Source organism: Pteropus alecto, unplaced genomic scaffold (assembly GCF_000325575.1).
Source record: "Pteropus alecto unplaced genomic scaffold, ASM32557v1 scaffold25, whole genome shotgun sequence".
NCBI classification, from domain to species: Eukaryota; Metazoa; Chordata; class Mammalia; order Chiroptera; family Pteropodidae; genus Pteropus; species Pteropus alecto.
This window is the reverse complement of record NW_006441955.1, coordinates 16,245,285-16,268,830: the sequence shown is the minus strand read 5'-3', so window position 1 is coordinate 16,268,830 and position 23,546 is coordinate 16,245,285. Positions and strand designations below refer to the sequence as shown.

Here is a 23,546-nt window from a genome sequence, read left to right as displayed (position 1 = left end):
TTTATTATCATCTCTATGTAAAGATTCTCAAATAGGAATCTCTAGCTTTCATTTTCAACTGTTGGCAGATAGCTCAACCAGGATATCACTATATCTGAAATTGAACAAGTCTACATTTATTGTGCTTTAGAAGTAAAGGCTAATTTAATCATCACCCTAACTCTGAGGTAGATACTATTATTAACCTTGACTTATATATAAGGAGAGAAACAGATTAAGAAATTTGCTCAAGAACACATAACCTATGAGTTATTTGAGAGTTTGGGCATTTAAAATGGCCTCTTTAACTTTTCTTACTTGCAAAACATGATTATTGAATATGTCACAAGTTATAAGAATTGAATTAGAAAATATAGGTGGAAGTTATTTGAAATTTAAATTTTAAGTGCTATTATCAATTACCAAGTCCTGTAAATTCTATATCTGCTATGTTTTAAGGGTTCCTGGAATATGTTTTTGTCATGATAAGACACATAGACAAGGAAAAATTCTATCATGAAATAAGAATTTTTTAATATAGATCCCTAGAAACAGGAGGCATGGCATAACATGCCACACAAGGGACTACTACCTGGGGAAGTACCAGGACCAGTCAGGAGGTAAAATGAGCAAGGGGAAACATGGGCAAGAACCTTTATTGTCGTTTCCATGGGGAGGAGAAAGCAGAATAAGTAGGTTTAGGATTGGCTTGTCTGAATAATTTTAAAAGGATCTGGACATAACTATCTGAAGTTGTTAGGTTCCTGTCCCTGGGATGGTTAGGGCAAATGGGCAATGGCCCAGAGAGTAAAATCTCTGTGAGAGCTTGATAAAGGAGGTCATTGGGAGTGTGGGCTCTGGATGGTTGGTTTGTGTATGTAAAGTGTGTGTGGGTGAGTCCTTTATTTATTGCAATTGATTAGCCTTGGAAGGGGTAGTTCTAGGGTCAGCAAGTTCATAGATGTCAAAGCATCAAAATACAGAAAATAAAAAGACATGCTTAATATATGCTGTATCTTGCATTTTTATTTCTATATTTGCCTCCCAAGGTTAAGCCTTGATTGTTTCTTACCTACGCTATTCGCATACCATCTTAACTAATGGTCTTGCTTCAAGTGTGTTCTATATACAGCTAAATTTTTCTGAAGCATAGTTTTGATGACTACTTTTCTGCTCAAAAACTTTCAAAAAAGCAGTCTCTTGCTTGTGTAATAAATTCTAAAGACCCTGGTTATTTTACTTTTTCAAAGCTTAATTTTGCTTTTCTTGATGAGTCTAATTGAATCATTTAAGATTCCCTTTATATACTACATGCTTTTCTACCTTTATTGTTCACAGTGGTCTTTGCTCAGGGTGCATTTCCAGTCCTGTTCCAATATCCCTGTCCTCCTTTAACATGCACCTTTATCTACATGCACCAAACACAAACACATGTACACATATGCACTCCATACACTCCTTTTGAATTTGACCTACATTCAAGGCTTAACTCAGATGTCATCTTCATGATTTCTCTGCTCATTCTTCTCACCCAAAGTAATCTTTATCACAACTCTTATTTCATCTTCTGTGTACTTTTGAAGCAAATATAATTTCGTACTTACATTATAATCATATACATGTTTTATCTCTTTTATGAGATTGTAAACTCCTTAGGGCCCATATCTGATTCGTATTCTATCCATGTCAGTATGTAGCACACAGCCTATGTACAAAAGTGTTTTATAAATAATTTGAATGAATGGAAGCAAATAATTTGGTCTAGATTGGAATTATCTTTATCCCATTACATTAAGAAGGAGCTAATACAGAACTTTTTCTTAAACCACTCCTACATTCCCTCTTGTATTTATTTATTTCATAGTGAGATTTATGTATGTATAGCATGATTTTAATGTCATTGGCTTTTTTTTCATAGAAGTGATCATCAGGTGTTCATTCTACAGATACCAATTGAATGCTTTATATTTTACAGTTATCCCAAGATACTGAAGACATAGGAGTGAACAAAACAAATTAGGTCCCTGCTTTAGGAAACTAAGGAATGTACAGCTACATGACCTTTCTATCATGACTGCTCTTCAGGCAAAATATTTTTCAAAGTGGTTATCACCCCCTGAAGTCATCTTTTAATTGCCCACTAATTTGCCTCTGTTGAAACATGTTTTTTTTTTTTTTTTAATTTATTTTCTTTTATGGTGACATTGGTTAACAAAATCCAGTAAGTTTCATCTGTAACAGTAAGGCATGTATATATTTACACTGTGTGTTCACCTCTCATAGTTAGATTTGTTTCTGCCACCACATATTTGACCCCCCTTTACCCCGTCTACCTCTCCCCTTTTTCCTTCCCCCTACCCTCTGGCAACTACTAGTCTATTGTCGATGTCCATGAGTCTCTGTTTGTTTGTCCTGTTCATTTGTTGCTTTTAGTTTTATATCCCACATATAAGTGATATCATGTGATTTTCAACTTTTTCTGTCTGGCTTATTTCACTTAGCATAAATATCTCAAGGTCCATCCATGTTGTTGCAAATGGCAATATTTCATCTCTTCATGTCTGAGTAATGTTCCATTGTATATATGTGCCACAGCTTCTTTAGCCAATCATCTATCGTAGGACACTTCGATTGCTTCCATGTCCTGGCCACTGTGAATAGTGCTGCTATGAACATTGGTATGCAAATATTTTTTTGGATATAGGGAAAACATCTGTTTTTTAACATAGCTAGATATGTACCATAAATTTCGAACGCAGTTGGCTACAGGTACTTCTTTCAACTTCTTTTAAAAAGTAGTTTATGTTCTATCTTTAATTTCTCAATCTATCAGGCAGAGTGCGAATTGCTAGGGCTGTAATGGTGGACATGGTAAACATAGTTACTTCCCATAAAATTTATAGTCTGTAGATTTTAGGGAGTTCATGGATAATGCTCTTCATAAGATCCTGGTAACTACCTAGTCGATAAATGTAACATCATTCACTAATTCATTGCTTTTTTGAGTTCCTATAGGGAATAAAAGTGGAAGAACTGGTTTATGAATAAATGAAATGATTTCATTAGGCATCTGTTCAGTTTGAGATATCTGGTAGACATTTAGCTGGGGCTACCCAGTAGGCTGGTAGACAATTGAGTATGAAGACAGAGAGAATGTTTTGAGTTGGATGTAATGATTTGGGGATTATTCATTTATTCAACAAATATTTATATATATTAAGCAGCTACTGTGTGTTGGGTACTATTGTATGCATTAGGGATACAGGAAGCCATGAAATAGCCCTAAATCTTAACCCTTGTGGAACTTCAATTCCAAGGGCAGGGTGGGGGGTGAGGGGTACAGCTAATTCATAAGATAAATAAGTAAAAGATATGTTAGTATCAAGTACTTAGATACTGTTAGTAGGAAGTACTAAGTTTGAAAAATAAAGCATGAGAGTATGAAGGATTCAAGAAGAGTATTTGACATTTTAGGTAGGGGAGCCAGAAAAGGCCACACTAAGAAGATAGTTTTAAGTAAAGACTGAAAGAAGAGATGCTAAGCACATACATGTACGGAGAAGAGCATTTCAGGCAAAGGCAACAGCAAATGCAGAGGTCCTGGTATGGAAATATCAAGGATGTCAATGTGATTGGAGCAGAGTAAATGAGAGACAGAGCATTAAACATGAAGTCAGAGACCTAACTGGATGTAGTACTTTTTAGGTCAGAGTAAGAACTTTGGCTTTTACTCTGAACAAGCTGGGAATGAATAGAGGGTTTCAAGCAGAGTAGTGATATGTTCTAACATGAGTTTTAAAACTTCTCTCTGGTTGCCATTTGGAGAACTGACCAGGGGATTGATGTTAAGAAAGAAGATGAATTAGAAGACTATTACAATAATCCAAGAAAGATAGATAGTGTTTGGACCAAGATGGTGGCAAAAAGGATGGAGACAAATGTTTGGATTCTGGATATGTTTTTAAGTTTATTTTTTTTTTTTACCAGAGCAACTGGAATAACAGCATTACCTTTAACAAACAGGCGAAGACTGCAAGAGGAGTATATTTGCTGGATGGAGTGAGAGCAAGACTGTCAGGAGCTCAAAGACATGCTAATTTTTAGTTGGAGATGTCAAATAGGCAAATGGATATATGGACCTGGGGTTCAGAAGAGTGGTCCAATTAGATATATTTGGGAGTCATTATCATATAAATGGTATTTAAAACATAGCTTTGGATGAGTTCACCTAAGCTATGAATGGAGATAGAAATGAGAAGAAATCCAAGGATGAAAAAAGAAAGAAAACCAGATAAGGAAAGTGTCCAGCAATCCAAGTTAAAAAAAAAAAAAGTCAAAGAAAAAAGAACCACACCAAAATTATAACAAAACTACAGAGCAGCCAGCACGCAGAGTCACCTGTGGTCTGGCTGAACAGAAGCTCTACAACTAGGGACAAAAATAACAGGTCACCTCAAAATATTCGGAGGGATGGAGACAGGAAAGCCCGGTTCTACAACCACATATGGCCATTGAGAATGAAGAGGGCTCACTTGGCTGCAGCGCCACTTCCCCCACCTGAAGGAGCAAAGGGTCCTGGCCACAAACTGGATTCCCCAGAGTTTTAAGTGCAGGGAAGAGAAGTTACCACAACCTCTGGCTTTGAAAACCAGCAGAGGCTGTGGCTGAGTAAGATGGAGGGCTGAGGGAGTTGGAGACTGTTCCTCTTCAAGGGTCTATGCTCCACCTTACTCGCTGACGGACTCGCTTGCTCTGAGCTCCAGTGTTTGAGCGCCACCAAGGTCATACAAGTAGGTGCTGATGTGTTGGGCTTCAGGGCAAGGGCTAGAGGGGTGGCTTTCTCTTGGACAGAGGTGCAGGCAGAATCCATTGTTCTTTTGTTGAGCCCTCCCCTCTCCCAGCCTGTAGATGCAGGTGCTGCCGTATCCCAGTCATGATCATCCTAGGTGACACAGGTCACTCAGCCCAGGGGATTTCCTTAGACTCTACCTCTCCCAACATGTGGGCCCATTAGAGCTGTTTCCAGTGATTTATTCCATATAAATGGACTGTCTTGGCTCCTGCTGCGAAATTTCATAAAATCTCTGAAAGTATCATAAAACCCAGAGAAGCAGCATCTGGCCTCGTAGTGCCCTGTACATCTTGCTGAGCAGCCCGAAACCCTGCACTTGTGGTAGCCGGCCTTGGTTTCTGACTTAGAACCTATAAGCCCATTACAGATGGCAGCTGTATGTGGATTGCTTGGTGACTCTTACCAGGTGGCCCAGAGGTACACAGGCTGTAGCTGAACTTGGTCTGCAGTTGGACACCCCCTCCCACTCCAGAACTGTGCCACTAGGCCCCACAGCACACCTACTACATAATGCCACTCTACTAAGACTGGGAGACTTAGGAGCCATACCTAATACATAGAAACAGACACAGCCATACCTAATACATAGAAACAGACATGCTTCTTCATCTCCCCTATTTTGGGAGATAAAGAAGCATGTCCCCCATGAAAGAAGAGAACAAAGCTCCAGAAAAAGAATTCACCAAAATGGAGGAAAGCAATATATTAGATGCAGAGTTCAAAACACTAGGTATGAGAATACTCATGGAACTTCGGGAAGAGTAGATGAACTCAGTGAGAACTTTTAACAAAGAGATAGAAGACAAAAATAGAGATGGCAAACATAATAGAGAGCCAGTCAGAAATGAAGAATACAATATCTGAGATGAAGAGAACATTAGAGGGAATCAACAGAGTAGATGAAATGGAGGATCAAATCAGTGACATAGAGGGTGGTGGAGCAGAGGACACCCAATCAGAACAGCACCAAAAAAAAAAAGAATCCCCCTCCCCCAAATGAAGTTAGTTTAAGAAGCCTATGGAACATCAAACATAACAATATTTGCATCACAGGGATACTAGAAGGAGAAGAGAGAGAGCAAGGAATTGAAAACCTATTTGAAGATATAGTGATGGAAAATTTACCTAACCTGGTGAAGTAAATAGACATACAACCCCAGGAAGTTCAGAGAGTTCCAAAAAGATGAACCCAAAGAGGCCCACACCATGACTCATCATAATTAAAATGCCAAAGGTTAAATCGAAAGAGAGAACCTTAAAAGCAAGAGAAAAGCAGTTACCTACACAGGAGTACCCCATAAGATTGTCTGCCACTTTCTCAACAGAAACTCTACAGGCCGGAAGAGTTTGGCACAAAATATTCAAAGTGATGAAAAGCAAGGACCTACAACCACGATTACTTTACCTAGCAAAGCTATCATTTAGAATCAAAGAACATATAAAGAGCTTCCCAGACAAGAAAAATCTAAAGGAGTTCATCACCACCAAGCCAGTATTACAGGAAATGTTGGAGAGCCTTAAGAAGAAGAAAAAAACATGTATCAAAAATCTAAATAAAGAATGGCAATAGCTACATATCTATTTACAATTAAGTGTAAATGGCTTAAATGATGCAATCAAAAGGTAGGATGGCTAAATGGATAAGAAAACAAGACCCTTATATATGCTGCCTCACTAAGAGACTCACTTCAGATTAAAAGACACAGACTAAAAGTAATGGGATGGAAAAAGATATTTCATGATGGACCTAGAGGACATTGTGCTTAGTGGTGTAAGTCAGAGGAAAACAAATGCTATATGATTGCACATTTATATGGAATCTAAAGAACAAATAAACAAAAACAAACTCATAGATACAGAGAACATTTTGAGGGTTACCAGATGAAAGAGGGTTGGAGGGGAGTTAGTGAAAAGGGAGAAAGGGATTAGGAAGCACAAATTGGTAGTTACAAAATAGTCAAAGTATAGCATAAAGAATATAGCCAGTAATATTGTAATAACTGTACGGTGTCAGAAGAGCCCTAGGTTTTTTGGAGTGATCACTTTGTGAGTTTTATAGACGTCTAGTCACTATGTTGTATACTTGAAACTAATATAACATTGTATGCCAAGTAAAGCTGAAAAATAAAAAATATTAAAGACGAAGGAGAGATATAGTAATAGAGGAAGACAGTTAAAGGAAGGAGTTTTAAATGTGGAATGACTGGAGCTTAATTATACATGAGGGAAAAGATAGGAACTAAGATATAGGAGACAAATTATTGATGGAAAAGAGCTCCTGAGAAAGTAGTGAGAGACAGGTTCCAAAGCACAGGTAGAAAGATCAGTCTTAGATAAGAATGGCGACTCTTATTGAAAAAGGAAATAAATATAGAAATACATTTCTATATTTCATATAGAATTAAAGATGAATTAGATGAGTTTGTAGGAGGTGAAAGGAGAATATAAGATGGAGAAATAATTTAAGGAGTTTTTACCTGGTGAAAAATCACTTTTATTTTCTTAGAGATTTTGGAGGCAAAGTCATTTAGAGACTGAAGGAGGGAGAATAGAGTAGAAAAGAATAAATTTGAAATAGTACATGAATGACATTCTCTTATTCATTTAAAAATACACTTTTTGTGCCCGCAATATACTGGGCTCTGTCTTGGGTGCTAGGGATGTAGCAATTAACAAGACAGAGTTCTTGCCATAAACATGCTTCTATTCCAGTAGAAGAGTGGACAACTACAAAGTGTCAAGCAGTAGTAACAGCTTCAAAGAAAAATAAAATATGAAAAGTGGATTGTAAAAATATTCTTTTCTGATATTTTATGATTTGGAGAGTAAAAGTATTGCTAGAAATGTTTTCTTTGAAAATATATTTCTTTAATTTAAGGGAAGATCATCTTCATTTTATAGATATCCGCAGTACAATCAGAGTACTAGAATGAACAGGTGATAAGGTAGGCTTTTGTCTTAGGGAATTTACAGAATAGATCCAAAAGTGAAATCATATTTTTTTCTTTGGGATACAAACATTTTGATTATAACTTCTCATTAAAAATTATATAATTGTTCAGGCAGGAACATTATATTCTTTCATAGGCTTATATTTATGCTTCAATTTACCTGCGTAACTGCACTCTGCACTCATTTCTGCTTACTCTGTGTCAGGTAATTCCTAGCTGTAATATATAAATTAATTATTTTAGTCCTCAAATAACCTGTGAGTTAGATACTATTGTTATCCCCATTATACAGATAAGGAAACAGACCCAGATAAATCAGTGTAGACTTTTGATCTGACTGCCTGGGTTTAAATTTCAACTCTAGTAGAAATGTTTCCCTCTAAACCTCTGTAATTTTATATAAAATAATATTAATAGTAACCTCTTAGAATTTCTGAGTGGAAAGATTGGCATAATGCATATAAACATTCTAGAACTTTGCTTACTCATAAAGAGCTCTTCAGTTGCTATTATTTCTTGTTTATATGTTTATATTGTTTCCATGTTTCTAAACGAAAGTCTGTTTTTTTATTATTGGTTCATTTTTCTTCAATTGTGGATCTGCTGTATTATGTTTTCTTTTCCTGATATAGGAACACTGGCACACAGCCAGCGAAGTCTATTAGCTTTATTGGTCTGGCAAGAGGAATTCAAGTGAAAGGATATGCTAGTGCATACCAAAGCAGAATGGGTGCGTCAAAAACCATGGTGATTCTACCTGACATAAAAACAGAAAAAATCAGTATTTCCAATACAAGGGCCGCCATTCAGGTAATATTTTTTAGAATTCTGAGTTTATTTGAAAATGACACTTTGTACAAAAACTTTTTAGTTTGATGTAGTACCATTTGTTTATTTTTTCTTTTGTTTCCCTTGCTCGAGGAGATATATCTGAAAAGAAATTCCTGTTAGTAATATCAGAGAGTTTACTGCATGTTTTCTTCTAGAAGTTTTATGGTTTCGAGTCTTACATTTAAGTCTTTAATCTATTTTGAGTCTATTTTCATGGCAGCACAATTTACAATAGCCAAGTTATGGAAGCAACCTAAATGCCCATCAACAGACAATTGGATAAAGAAATTATGGTTCATATATACAATAGAATATTACTCAGCCATTATAAAGAAAAATGAAATCCTACCATTTGCAACGACATAGATGGACCTAGAGGTTATTATGCTGAGTGAAATAAGTCAGACAGAGAAAGATGAATACCACATATCACATGCAGAATCTAAGGAACAAAAAGAACAAAATAATCAAAAACAGACTCACAAATATAGTGGACAATTTAGTGACAGACAGAGGGGAGGGAGGTTGGGAGGCTGGGAGAATGGGTGAAGGGTTAAAGAAGTACAAATTTGTAGTTGATAGTTGGTCACGGGGATGGGGAGCACGGCAGAGGGAATGCAGTTTGCATTAATATGATGGCTAGGTGGAAGGCCAGGGGAGGGAGGGAGCAATTAGGGGGATCATTTTATGAACTATATAGATGTGTAACCAATGTACTGTATACTTGAAACTAATTTAAATAAATAAACTTATTTTTTAAAAAAAGCAATTGACACCCTGAAGAAGTTGATGAAATGTTAAAGTTAGAAAATATGCTGCTTTGAAATAATCACTCACTTCTAATATTAACATATTGATTTTATTAGAGTCCTTACCACATAACATACCTTAAAGCATAATAGTGGCATTTGGCTCCTATAATTCATTATTAGTAAGAAGATCATTAAAGTAGAATGATAAAAGTCTACTCATGACCTTAACTCGTTGGTTATGATATTACAACAAATTCAGTTTTAATAGAGTACACCTGTCATCCACTCTTTGCAATGTACTTTAGAAAATATCATAAAATGAATTGTTATGAAATTGGTTATCTTATCTCATTAGGGAACTTATAATTTTAAGAATTGAGTTTTTTAGAACTTTTAAAGTATAACATATGCAGAAAAGTATATAATTAGTAAATCTGAATGGGCTAGGCAATGATTTTTTAAATATGACACCAGAAAACACAGTCCATTAAAGATAAATTGGTAAACAGCTTCATTAAAATTAAAACTTATAGTCTTTGAAAGACATGGCTAAGAGAATGGAAAGAAAAGCCACACAATGGGAAGAATTATTTACAAAGCATATAGCTGATAAAATACTTGTATTCAAACATATCAACAACACTCAAAACAATATTAAGACAACCTAATTTTAAAAATGGGTGAAACATTTGAACAAACTTCACCAAAGTTCAATTTAGATGGCACATGAGCACATCAAAAGATGATCATTATTAGTCATTAGTGAAATGCAATTAAAACAGTGAAATACTGCTACACACATGTTGGAATGACTAAAACTAAAAGACTGACCATATCAAATGTTGACAAATATGTGAACGACCCAGAACTCTCATATACTGCTGGTAGAAAGGGAAAATGAAAAACAATTTGGCAGTTTATTAAGTTATACCTATTGTATCATCCATCATTCCATTTCTAGGTATTTATACAAGAGAAAGTATATGTTTATAATAACTTTATTTATAATAGCCAAAAATGGAAATAGCCCTAACATAGTTTTAATAAACGAATACTATATATTTATATATATATTACATGTACTATTATCTTACTCAACTCAAGCTGCTATAACAAAGTACCCTAGAGTGGGTGGCTTATAAACAAATTTATTTCTCACAGTTCTGGAGGCTGGAAGTCCAGGTTCTGACAAGGACCCTCTTTCAGGTTGCAGACTGCCAACTTCTCTCACATGTCAGAAAGATTTAGCTAGCTCTCTGACCTCTTATAAAAACACTAATCCTATTCATGAGGGCCCCTTCTTCATTACCTAATTGTCTCTCAAAGGTTCCACCCCTCAATACCATCTCATTGGGATTAGGGTATTACATAGTATTAACAATACTATGTAAAAGATAGTCATGACCAGTAAGGATAATGCATGCAAAGTTGTTTCAACATTTAAAAATCATTATTGTTTACCATATTAGTAGACTAAAAGATCAAGGAGTGGGATCGAGCCAGGACATCTAGCCTCCAGAACTAATAAATTTCTGTTGTTTAAGCCACACAGTCTGTGATATTTTGTTATGGCAGCCTTAGCAACCTAATGAAGTTACAGAATATAATTCTTTTTATACGTTGCTAGATTTGGTTTGCTAGAGTTTGTTGAGGATATTTGTATCCATATTCATATGAGATATTGGTCTGTAGTTTTAATTTTTTGTGATATATTTGTCTGATTTCGATAGTAGGGTAATACTGGCCTCATAGAACAAGTTGGGAAGGAAAGCTCCCTGGCCCTGGGCTTTTCATTGTGGGTAGAAAAAAAAGTAGGCAACAGAAACTGTCTTGGGAGGAACCAGATGTCAGATTTCACAAAGAGATTTAAAAGTAGCCATTATAAATATCTTTATAGAACTAAAGAAACCATAATTAAAGAAGGTATGATGACCATGTCACGTCAAATACAAATAGAGAATATTAATAAAGAGAAACTATTTTAAAAATGGAGATTGTGGATGGCCACCTTCTTGCTGTGTGCTTACCTGATCTTTCCTTTGTGTGTGTTTATCTGGTGTTTCTTTGTCCTAATCTACTGTTCCTCTAACTAGTCAGATTGGATTAGGGCTCACTCTAAGGCCTCATTTTAACTTAATTATCCTTTTAATGGCCTGTAACCAAATACAGTCACATTTAGAGGTTCTGGGGGTTAGGGCCTCAACGTATGAATTTGGGGAGAGACAATTGATCTCATAACAACAAGTAGGAATTACCCCGGGGATGCAAATAGTTTAACATCTAAAAATCTATTAATGTAATACATCATATCAGTAGGAAAAAAAAAAGTAAAAATCACATGATTATCTCAATAGATGTAGAAAAAGCACTTGTCAAAATCTAACATCCTTTTATGGTAAAGAATACTTAACCTAGGAGTATTAAAGTTCTAGATAGGACAATTAAGCTGGATGAAGAAATAAAAGGCATCTACCTTAAAAAGAAGAAGTAAAACTATCTACTTTCAGAAGACATAATGTTGCATATAGAAACTCCTAAGAAATCCACTAAAAAAAAAAAAAAACTATTAAAACTAATGAACAAATCCTGTCAGATTGCAGGATACATGATCAATATAGAAATTAATTGTATTTTTTATACACTTGTAATAAACAATTTGAAAATTAAAACAATTTCACAAATAGCATCAAAAACAATAAAATACTTAGGAATAAATTTAATAGAAGTAAAATTATGCTCTTAAAACTATAATACATTATTGAACAAAATTAAAGAAGATCTAAATAAATGGGAAAGTATTCCAAATTCATGGATTGGAAGACTTACTATTGTTAAGATGGCTATACTCCCTAATCTTATCTCTAGATTCAACACAATCCTTATTGGAATTCTAGCTGACTTCTTTGTATGAATTGACAATTGATTCTAAAATACATATGAAATTGCAGGGAACTCAGAATAGCCAAAACAATTCTGAAAAAGAAGAAGAAAGTAGGCAGACTTTCCAATTTCAAAGTTTATTACAAAGCAACAGTAATCAAGATAGTGTGGTACTGGCACACAGATAGACATAGAGATCAATGGAGTAGAATTGAGAGTCCAGAAATAAACCCATTCATTTATGGTCAACTGATTTTTGATAAGGATATCGAGCATTCAATAGGAAAAGGATAGTCTTTTCAGTCAGTGGTGCTGGAATGACTAGATTGCCACATCCAAAAGAATGAAGTTAGACCTTTACCCCATATCATATAAAAATTAACTCCACATAAGTCAGAGACCTACATGTAAAGGCTAAAATAGAAAACTCTTGGAAGAAAACATAGTGGTAAATCTTCATGACTGTGGATTTGGCAAAAAAAAAATTCTTAGATTTGACACAAAATATGACTAACGAAAGAAAAATAGATGAATTGGACTTTATCAAAAGTAAAAGTTTGTGACTTGAAGGACATAACATGAAAGTGAAAAGTCAACCCAGAGAATATGAGAGAATATTTACAAACCATATATCTGTTCAGGGATTTCTATCTGGAATATATAAAGAACTCTTACAACTCAATAATAAAAAGACAAATAACTCAATTAAAAATTTGGCAAAGGCTTTGAATACTCATTTTCCCAAAGAACGTATGCAAATGGTCAAAAAGCACATGAAAAAATACTTGACATCTTTAGTCATCAGAGAACTGCAAATCAAAACCACAATGAGATATTTACTTAATAATTATTAGGATGACTAGAATCAAAAAGATAAAAAGTATTGGCAAGGATGTAAAGAATTCAGAACCCTTATACACTGATGATGGGAATGTAAAATGATCTTACCACTTTGGAAAACAGCGATATTTCCTCAAAAGGTTAAATATACTGTTACCATATGACCCAGCAATTCCACTCTTAGGTATATACATTCAAGAGAAATTACAATAAATTTCCACACAGAAACTTACACTGAATGTTTATAGCAACATTATTCATAATAGCTAAAAGGTATGGACAGATAGCTAAACAAAAGATGGTATATTGATACAATGAAACACTATTCAATCACGAGTAATAAAGTACTAATAAAATTATAAAGTAATAAAGTACCAATATATGCTACAACATGGATGAATCTTGAAACCATTATGCTAACTGAAACAAGCCGTCACAAATACCACATAGTGTATAATTCCACTCATAAGAAAATCAAGAATAGGGAAATTCGTAGAAACATGAAATGTATTAGTGGGGCATAAGGCTAGGAGGGGAGAGGAGAATTAGGGGGATAAAGTTAAAGGATATAGAATTTCTTCTTGAAGTGATAAACACTTTCTAAAATTAACTGTTATGATAATTACACATATCTGTGGATGTACTAAAAACCACTAAATTGTACACTTTAAAAGCTATTCTAAATGATAATTCATATTGTGGTAAATTTATTTCACTTTTGAATTTTAAAAATTTGAAAATTAAGATAAAATGGAAAAATTCTTTTAAAAACTTACATTTTTACCAAGACAAACAAAAATTGAAAATTGGAAGCTATTAAAGAAATTAACATGAATAATTTAAAAACCTCCTTTTAAAGGTAATTTCAGACCCAGATGTTTTTCATTAGTGATATGTGCTAAATATATATGGACAAAAATAGAACAAAAAAAGTGGTATAACCCCAAACTCATGAGGCTAGAATTATATTGATATCAAAATCTGAATATAACAATATGAGAAAGAAACATTACAAGCTAATCTTACTTGCAAACATAGATGGAGAAATCCTCAGTAAAATATTAGCAAAATTTAATAACAGTAAAAAGAGATAATACATCATGAGGAAGTGGAGTGTATACCAAGATTGGTTTAATATTTTAAAATCCTTCAGTGTAATACACCATATTAACTGCTTAAAGGAAAACAGCATATGATTATCTCAATACAGATAGAAAATATCTGATAAGATTAAATATTTATTTATGATTAAAAAGAAAGATTCTGAAACTGGGAATCACAAAGAAGTTCCTTAATCTGATCCCAGTCTACAAAGTCATGCAGCAATGATCATTTTTAATGATGAAGCATTTCTAAGAAAGATCCACATCTATCCAGCATTCTTGGAAGTTTTAGCCAATTCCATATGGCAAGAAAAAATGAAAAGTATAAGAATTGGAAAGGATGAAACAAAATGTTGATTATTTGTAGATGACACATTTGTCTACATGTAAAATTAAAAGTTACCTACTGATAATTATCAAATTAATAAGAATTTAGCAAGATTATTGGATATCAGATAAAATCAAACAAAACAAAAAGCAATTGTATTTATACCAGCAACATATAGAAAAATACCTTCATAACTTCAGGAGTGGGATTAGTTTTTTGAATGAGATATCCAAAACATAAACCGTAAAGGAAAATGTAATAAGTTTGATTACATTAAGATTAAGAACTTCTATTCATTAAAAGGTATCACAAATGAAATGAAGCCACAGAGTGAAAGAAGATATTTGCAACACATAAAACTGAAAAGATTCACATTTGGAAACACTAATGACTTCTCTTCTCAATAAAAACTCAATAGAAAACTATGCAAAAGACTTGAATGGGACATTCTTCAAAAAAGGAAATTAAAATGGGAATAATTTTATGAAAACAAACTCAACTTTATGGAAATTAAAAATTAAAATGAGATACTTGTATACACATACCAGACTGGCTTAAATTTATAAATCTGACAGTGCTAGTGGTGGATGAGAGTGTGGAGTAACAGCAACTATCACACAATGCTGGTAATCATAAAAATTTTTACAACCAATTTTGAGAACATTTTGGAGTTATCTAATCAAGTCGACCCATCAAATACACATCTATATATCCCCTATAGAATTGCATTCTCATGTATACCAGTATACTTTTACATAAATGCTTATTAAAACAGTTCACATGATACCAAGAACTGAAACAATATCTATTAAAAATAAAATGGAAAAATAATATGACATACTAATCCAACAGCCTATAGTCATTAGTAAATGAACAAATTACTGTACGTGGAACAACATGGACAAATACAAAACGTTGAACAGAAGATGACAGACATGTCAGTCATAATATATGACTATATAAATTTAAAAACAGGCAAAACTAAATTATATTGACAAATACAGTAAATACAAAGTGCTGGCAAAACTCTGGGGCAATCAGAAAACTAGCATATATTGCTGGTGGGAACCACTTGGGAAAACTTTAGCAGTATGTGTTAAAAGTGAGCATATATGTATATGTTTATTACCCAGAAATTCCAGTCTTAGGTACGGACATACCTAACACAAATTCAAACAGCGTATTAAGCAAAATACATGTACAACAATATTCATAGCAGCACCATTTGTAATAGCCAAAAAATGGAAACTATACGGAAACATCCATGAACAATAGAATAGATAAATAAAATTGTGACATTCACAATGAAAATGAATGATCTGCAACTATACTTCATAATATGAATGAATCTCACAAATGTACTATTGAACAAAAGAAATCAGAAACCAAAGAGTACATGCTATACAATTCCATCTAAATAAATGTCAAAAACAGGCAAAGCTAATCCATAGTATCAGAATAATTGTTACCTTTGGTGGGAGATAGTGTCTCCCATAAAAGGAACTTTTGGGATGATGGTAATTTTCTGTCTCTAAATCTGAATGTAGGGTATGTGTGTGTGAAGTTTGTGAAAATTTATTAAACTTTACATTTATATGTGTACTTTATGCATATTTTACTTCAATACAATGTATAAAAAGTAAATGCTAATGTTTAGGAATACATACTTAATACAACTATAAAAAGAAGAAAAGAAATGATTACCAGAATTAAGTTAATGATTCCCACTGGGAGGAGAGAGAAGCTGCCATCCGGAAGGGGCAAAGGCCAGGGGTGTTATCTGTGTTCTAGGAGAGGTAAAGTCTTCTAAAGGTGCTATCGATGTTCTAATTTTTTAGTTGTGATTATTATATATATAACATTCGATTTATATTATTAACTGGCTTTATTTTAATTACATTTCTGTGTGTGTTAAATTTCTTAATTGAAAGAATGAAAATTAGCCCCAAACAAAATGAATGAAGAATATATAATCTGGAAATGTTTATTAATAAAATGTTAAATGAAAAATAGTGTTTTCAAAGCTTACGCATAAAAAACTAACTATACAAAAATATTGACAATCTGGATGAATTATGTTCTTGAAATTAACCTATATTGTTTGTATATGGATAAAACAGTATTTTTTAAAAAATATGTTTAATTAAGAAACAATTTTAAGCATAAAATCTTTTATCATTAAATTTTTCATGTTCATCCTATCCTAGAAACATTATACTCATCTTTTTTCTACTACTTTTATTTCTATTTTCTATTATTTAGGAACCTCATCTTTTTTACTTATTTTGTTTTATATTACCATTTTCCACAGGTGATTGATGCACATGGAGTTGATGTTACTCCTCGACCTCTTTTCCATCCAGATTCACATATTGGTACAGCAAAGCCAAGTAAACTATTGACATCACAAGAAGGCTCACTTGTATCAGAATGTGTAACTTCCTATAGCCTTTATCAAAATACACTAAATCCTAGTATGTTAGGGCAGCTGACAAGGTAGAGTATATAATTCTATACTTTTTTATGTCATATATATTGTCTTTTCATTTAAGTTGCATATATGTAACTTAAGTTGCATATATGTCTCCAGTCTCCCAGCTTCACTATATTATCCTAATGTGCCATATCTATGTTCCTTTCATAGAGGTTTGCATATCTTAAGAAGTTCCCCTACACTCACACCAAAACATTTGTGAAAAAATACTTAGATTTGACTCAAGATTTCCTTAGGAACCAAAACGGGGCTAGCATCACATACTCGCAGACATATTTCTTCACTTTCTACAGTTTTCTCCAATTTCTCCTTATGCTGCAATTTATAGGAAGGAGTAGCTTTCCTTACCCCGCTTTTCTCCCGTGCAAATTCCTTTTCTTCTAGGGTTTCATTTCTCTTTTCATCATTTTCTTTTTCGTAAATGAAATGTTATGCATTTATTATGTAGATACTAATATCCTTGAAATTTTATTAATGCTTATAGGAATGAAATTTAGAGTCTCTGCGATAATGAAACGGTGCATCCCAAAGCAATGTAAAGATTATGGGGAAATAGTTGAATGTGTAACTTTAAATTTGACAAATTTAAAGTTTCATATGTCAACTAAGCATGAGATTTAAGAGAAAGTATGCTGCTGTAGAGTCAGCCTCTGAATTTGCATTCAGAAGCCATGGGAGTGCTCAACATACAAAGGATATTTCAGTAAACTGGACCCACCCACCCTTTTGGAGGGCAGTGGGACTATAAATAGAAAGGAAAAAAAAACCCTATGTAATATTATGGAATAATGTTTAGTTTATATATTTAAGGAAATTATATTGGGGTTCTTGAATGTATCAGTTTCCCACTGAATACATACTTTTTTTTTAAAGTAAATCCTGAGAGGACCTTTATTAAATTGAATAAAATACATTTAGGATGAGATTTGAACGATGAGCAGAAACCTGGTGAGAAATGAAAAGAAGGGTGTTCTAGGCTGAGAACAGGAAAGGTATTCCTCCTGAAGTAGGAGAGCTCCACAAGATTGAGGAACTTAAAAAAGAGAAGAAAAAAGAGAGGAAAAGGGAAGGGGGAAGAGTGATAATGAAAAGAGTCTAGGTAGGTAGTCTGTATTTTGGGTTATTACACTAAATATACTGGTAATCCATTGAAGGACTTTGGGCATGATTTTGACATGTCTTATCTCTAAAATATATTTAAAATGACTTTTTACTTAAAGAATATTAAAAATCAACTTGATGTTTAAAGAACTCATTAATTTTTAGCAATTTTTCATAGATGATTAAAGTATATTTTATTTCTCAATCTGATAATGTTTTCATTTATATACTTAATTGTCTATAAGGATATCTAACTAAATGAATCATGTTATTTATTATTAAAGATCAGTTTTAGGAAGCAGTATGGTTTCTAAGTCAAGTGCATCAACTAGTGAATCAATAGCAGAAGACCTGGAAGAACCATCCTTTAAACGGGAAAGATTGGCTAGTTTTACAGGTAAAGAAAATATAATTGTTTATTTCAGTAACAGTTCATTATTTCTTTAACAAATACACTCATTATATTTTGGTACTCGAGATAAAAGAGCTATGATAATGATTCCCAAATACTGGCCTGTGCAGTAGCTACATGAGAATTACCAGGTTAGTGACTATCCAGATATTTTTTTAAAGTTCCAAGGTGACTGTCTTGCACCACCAGCCTCAGAAACCACAAAATGTTTTCTAAAAGAGCTCAGCTTCTAACTCAGCGGACAAGTAATTCTAATACATTGTGATTAATGCCAAATAAGACATATGCAGAATGTGATGGGATCATTTAGAAAGGAAAGATTAACTCCTTTGAGGTAAAAAGAAAGAATGTTCACAGAGAATATAATTAACTTTTGATTTGGGTTTTTAAAGATAATAGTAATTTGTCAGGGGAACAGAGAAGAGAGATCCATTTCGGGCAGACAATGAAATAGGTAATGCAAAGGGTTATGAAAGTGAAGATAAAAGAATGAGGAAATAATGGTTGATCAAAAGTGCTGGAAGAAATGGGTATGTACTTGAGGGGCATTTGCCTTGGAGTGCAGTAAGGATATCTTTTCCTCTAAGATGATAATGAAGGATTAGTAGAAATATCGATAAGGTTGGAAAAGTGCTGAATGTACCCTTCTTTTTGGTGATAGACTCTTCTTTTTGATATAATAGGAATGCTTCTGACAACAAGCAAGAGAATACCTACCATTAGCTTAAACAAATAAAGGCTTATTTTTCTCACATTAGAAAAGTTAAGAGGTAGATAGCTTCTAACTCAGCGGACAAGTAATTCTACTCTTTGTGATTAATGCCAAATAATCACAATTCTAATACATTGTGATTAATGCCAAATAATCACAATTGGCTTTGATTTTGTTGGTTAATTATGCCAGACTCTGGATTGGCAGCTCTGATATTCTCTTTTCTTAAGTCTTTTCTTCTTGTTTCTTGCCTTATGGTCTCAAAATATCTACCTCAGCTTTGGATATTATATCCACATTAAAGCAGAAAGAAGGAGAAAAGCAGTAGCGCCAGTCATATCTCCTCCATTTATCAGGAAAGAAAAAGCTTTCCCGGAAGTCTTTGTTCTTCCTGTATATTTCTGCTTTTATAGGCCAGAAGTGTGTCACATGGCCATCCCTAGCTTCTAGAGAGACCAAGAAAGCTAAATACTTCATTTCCCAATCCCTATTAAGTAGAAAGAGGCAAGGGAAGGTAGGAAGTCTTAGCAATGAAAATTTAGGCAATTAGCAGTGTCTGTTGCAGGAGAAAAGCTCATCATCTCTGAGGGAGACAGAGGATTAGATTATTGTCATGACCTCCCCCAGCCCTCTACCTATATTCTTGCCACCCTCCAATTTGTTTTTTCCAAACTTTCCACAGAGATTTGTTTAAAACCACAATCTAATCACATTCTTCTCTGTTTAAAAGCTCTTCCATGGATTTGCATTGCTCTTAAGATAAAATTTTTATATAATGATTTGCCTTGAGGCTTTCCTCTACTTGTCTATATCACAAAACAAGCAGCAGTGACACAACTTCACTTCCAGAACCCTTGAAGAAGAATATAGATGTTTATATTATCTTGGAAGTTATTCTCTAAAATGAATCACACCTAAACGATTCTACTTCTACCACCTGGCTGCACTTATAAACTAGAACAGTGTTTCTCAATTTTGAATGCACATTAACACCATCTGGTATACCTCTTAAAATTTCCATCCTCAAGTCTCATCCCAGGCCAACTGAATTGGAATATCTTGGAGTCAGGGTTAGATGTAAGTTGTGCACTGATAAGTATATATCTACCTGTTCTGAGATAGGGGAAGTCCTGATTTATAGTATTTGACAATTACATGGTAGAACTAATTTCACCACAGCAAATTTCAAGCCATCAACATGAAATTTCTAAATGGAAAGTTAGGAAGAGATGCTTAGAAGCACAGTATTATTTAGTATTTTCACGATACAGATACAATAACTATAATTAACTATAAGAGTTTAGATAAAAGTAAAATTTAGTAACATAGTTAGGAAGTGATGAGTCGTGAGTCTGTTTTTAATGATTCATTTAATTGTAAGTTTATATAATTTAATTTTGAATAATGACTTTGACTCACGAAATTCTTGATAATTTAAAAATTGGCTTGTGTAAGCTGGTACAAGCCTGCTTTAACACACTTCTGGATATAAATATATTAAAATTTTTTTCCCATGCGATCCTAATGTGTATTACTTTTCTAAATTAGCATTAAAAATACTGATGCCTAGGTCAAATGTCCAGAATTCTGATTTAATTATTATGTGGGATGATGCCTGAGCATCAAGATTTTGAAAGGCTTTCCATGTAATAAGGAATGTGCAGTAAACATTGAGAACCTAACCTTCTTTATAGCAATGGTTTTCAGATTAGTAGTATCAATATCACCTGAGAATTCATTAGAAATACACATTATAGGACTGACAAAATAAAAAGCTCTGGGGGTAGTCTTTCAGCTTCACTTCAACATGTCAAGAGCTTAGAAATCATTACACCTGTCCTGTACCAGGAAACACTTGGACAAACTGAAAATCAATAGCTTTTCTTGGATCCAAAATCTGGATACACAGGCAGTCCAGAGAAATACAGCTCCTGAAATTTGCTTACCACATTCTGGGGAACACGTACATGATTATTTTTATGAAGCCAAGGGCTTACTAGTATGAGAGTAAAAAAATCCTTGGTGGACCACAGTGATGCCTTCATATGGGCTTTCCTTCCAGGAATCCACCAAATTCTCCCAGTGAGAATCTGAGAAAGATATATTAGAAAGTTTAACTAGGGGAGGGATGGAATAGCCACCTTTAAATCCTCCTAGACTCTCTCTTCTCCCCGCAAAAAACCTAGTCTCCGGGATATTAAAAAAAAAAAAAAAAAAAAAATTGCCAGAGAATAATTTTCATGCTGTATCCCATTTAGGAAAAGGGAATTCTACTCTAGCGCCAGTCTGCCTTTCTCACCTAAAGGGAGAAAAAAACAGAGACCAGGGCTTTAAAGAATTAGATTGAGAATGTTGCAGCCAGGGAAAGGAATAAGTAAGGAGAGTAAGAAAGCTATACTCTTGGAGTAGGGACAGAAATACTTATGAACACCACAACTCCAAGACAGGTCCATTAAAAGACAGATTTAAACACATTATAGAATACTTCCCTTCCCCCCACACTTTACCACCATACCAACAAGTCTTTAGGATAATAATACTTAATTATAGCTGAAAGACCTGCAAGACACAGTTTTTCTCTAAGGAGCAGTACAAAGAAAAGCCCCAAAACCAAGAGAGGATACAAAAATTAGGACTCTAGAGAAATTTGAAGCCTCTGAATACCTATGGCTAAAACAAACATTAAATACAGCTGGACTCCCAGCCTGATTAACATAGATTCTTATACTAAAGTCCTATTTACCTCAGTACTTAGTACCTAATTCAACATGCCTGACTTTAAAAAAAAAAAGTCATATGCTAAAGGACAAAGAAAAATATATTTTGAAGAAATCAAGTAAGCTATGACATTTAGAAATTCAGACAGAGAATTTAAAATAATTATATTTAATATGTTAAGAACTCTAATGGAAAAAGTATGCCACGTGCAAGGTGTGTAATGTCAACAGAGGGATGAAAATTAATAAAAAAGAATCAAATGGGAATGCTAGAAATAAAAACATGGTAACAAATGAAGACTATTTTGATAGGCTCATCAGTAGACTTGGCAGGGTTGAGAAAAGAATCAGTTAATTTGAACAGAGGTCAATGGAAATTTCCCAAACTGAAATGCAAAGAGAAAAAAACAGAATAGGCATCCAAAACCTGTGGGACAATATCAAAAGGTGAACACAAATAATTGGAATAGTACAAGAGAATGAAGTAGAATATTTGTAGTAATAATGGTTGAGAATATTCCAGAATTAATGACAGACATTAACCCACAGTTACAAGAAGTTTGGAGAACACCAAGCAAGATAAGTTTCCAAACAAAAAGACAAACAAACAAAACCAACCTAAGAATATTATATTCAAATTGCAGACAAAGAGAAAATATTGAAGGAAGCCTGAGGGGGGAAACACTTGACCTACAATGGACTTTAAGAGTGAAATGAAATCTTTAAAGTGTTAAAAAACAAAAAACAACAAAAAAAAACCCTGGCATTCTACAATTCTATTCAAGCAGTTATACTTCAAAATGAAAGAGGAAAACTTTCTCAGATAAATTCAGAGGGAATTCATTGCCACTAGACCTGCTCTGAAAGAACTTCTTTAGGTACAGGGAAAATTATATATAGTTCAGAAACTACATAAAGAAAAGAAATATTGGAAAAGGAATAAATAGAGGTTAAAATCATTTTTTTTGTTGTTGTTCAGAACAAGGTAGATAATCAGGCATAATGACAACAATTCTGTAATGATAAAGGGTTAAAAAAAAATGTATGCACATTCTTCTCAAGCCCACATAGGAGATTCACCAAGATAGACCATATTCTAGACCATAACACACCCTCAACAGGTTTAAAGAATAGAGTACAAAGTATGTGCTCAGGCCACAACAGAAATAAAACAAATCAGCAACAGTCAGATAGCTGGGAAATTTCCAAACATTTTAAAATTAAACAACAATTTGAAATAACCAATGGGTAAAAGAAGTCTCATGAGAAATTAAAAAATATTTTGAACTTAATGGAACTACAACTTATCAAAATTTGGGGCATGCAGGAAAATCAGTGTTTAGAGGGAAATTTATAGCACTAAATGCATATATTGAGAAAGAAGAGCAATATAAAAGTAATAACTTAGGCTTTTATATTAGTAAACAAGAGAAAGAAGAGTACATTTAACCTGAAGTAAGCGAAGAAAATAGTCTTGGAGCAGAAATCAGTGAAATTTGAAACAGAAAAATAGTAGAGTATCAATGATACCAAAATCTGGCTCATTGAAAATATCAGTAAAATTGATAAAATTTTACCTATATTAACAAAGAAA

The 23,546-nt window shown here is 33.7% G+C and overlaps 1 protein-coding gene across 1 annotated transcript in view; it reads left to right on the top strand.

Moving 5' to 3' along the window:
- The window catches only part of WDR78 (WD repeat domain 78), an 83,623-nt gene that overhangs the window by 3,699 nt on the left and 56,378 nt on the right, over positions 1-23,546 (top strand). The window contains 3 exon segments of the mRNA XM_015595100.2: positions 8,415-8,592; positions 16,828-17,012; positions 18,396-18,508. Coding sequence (XP_015450586.1) covers positions 8,415-8,592; positions 16,828-17,012; positions 18,396-18,508 — 476 coding nt within the window.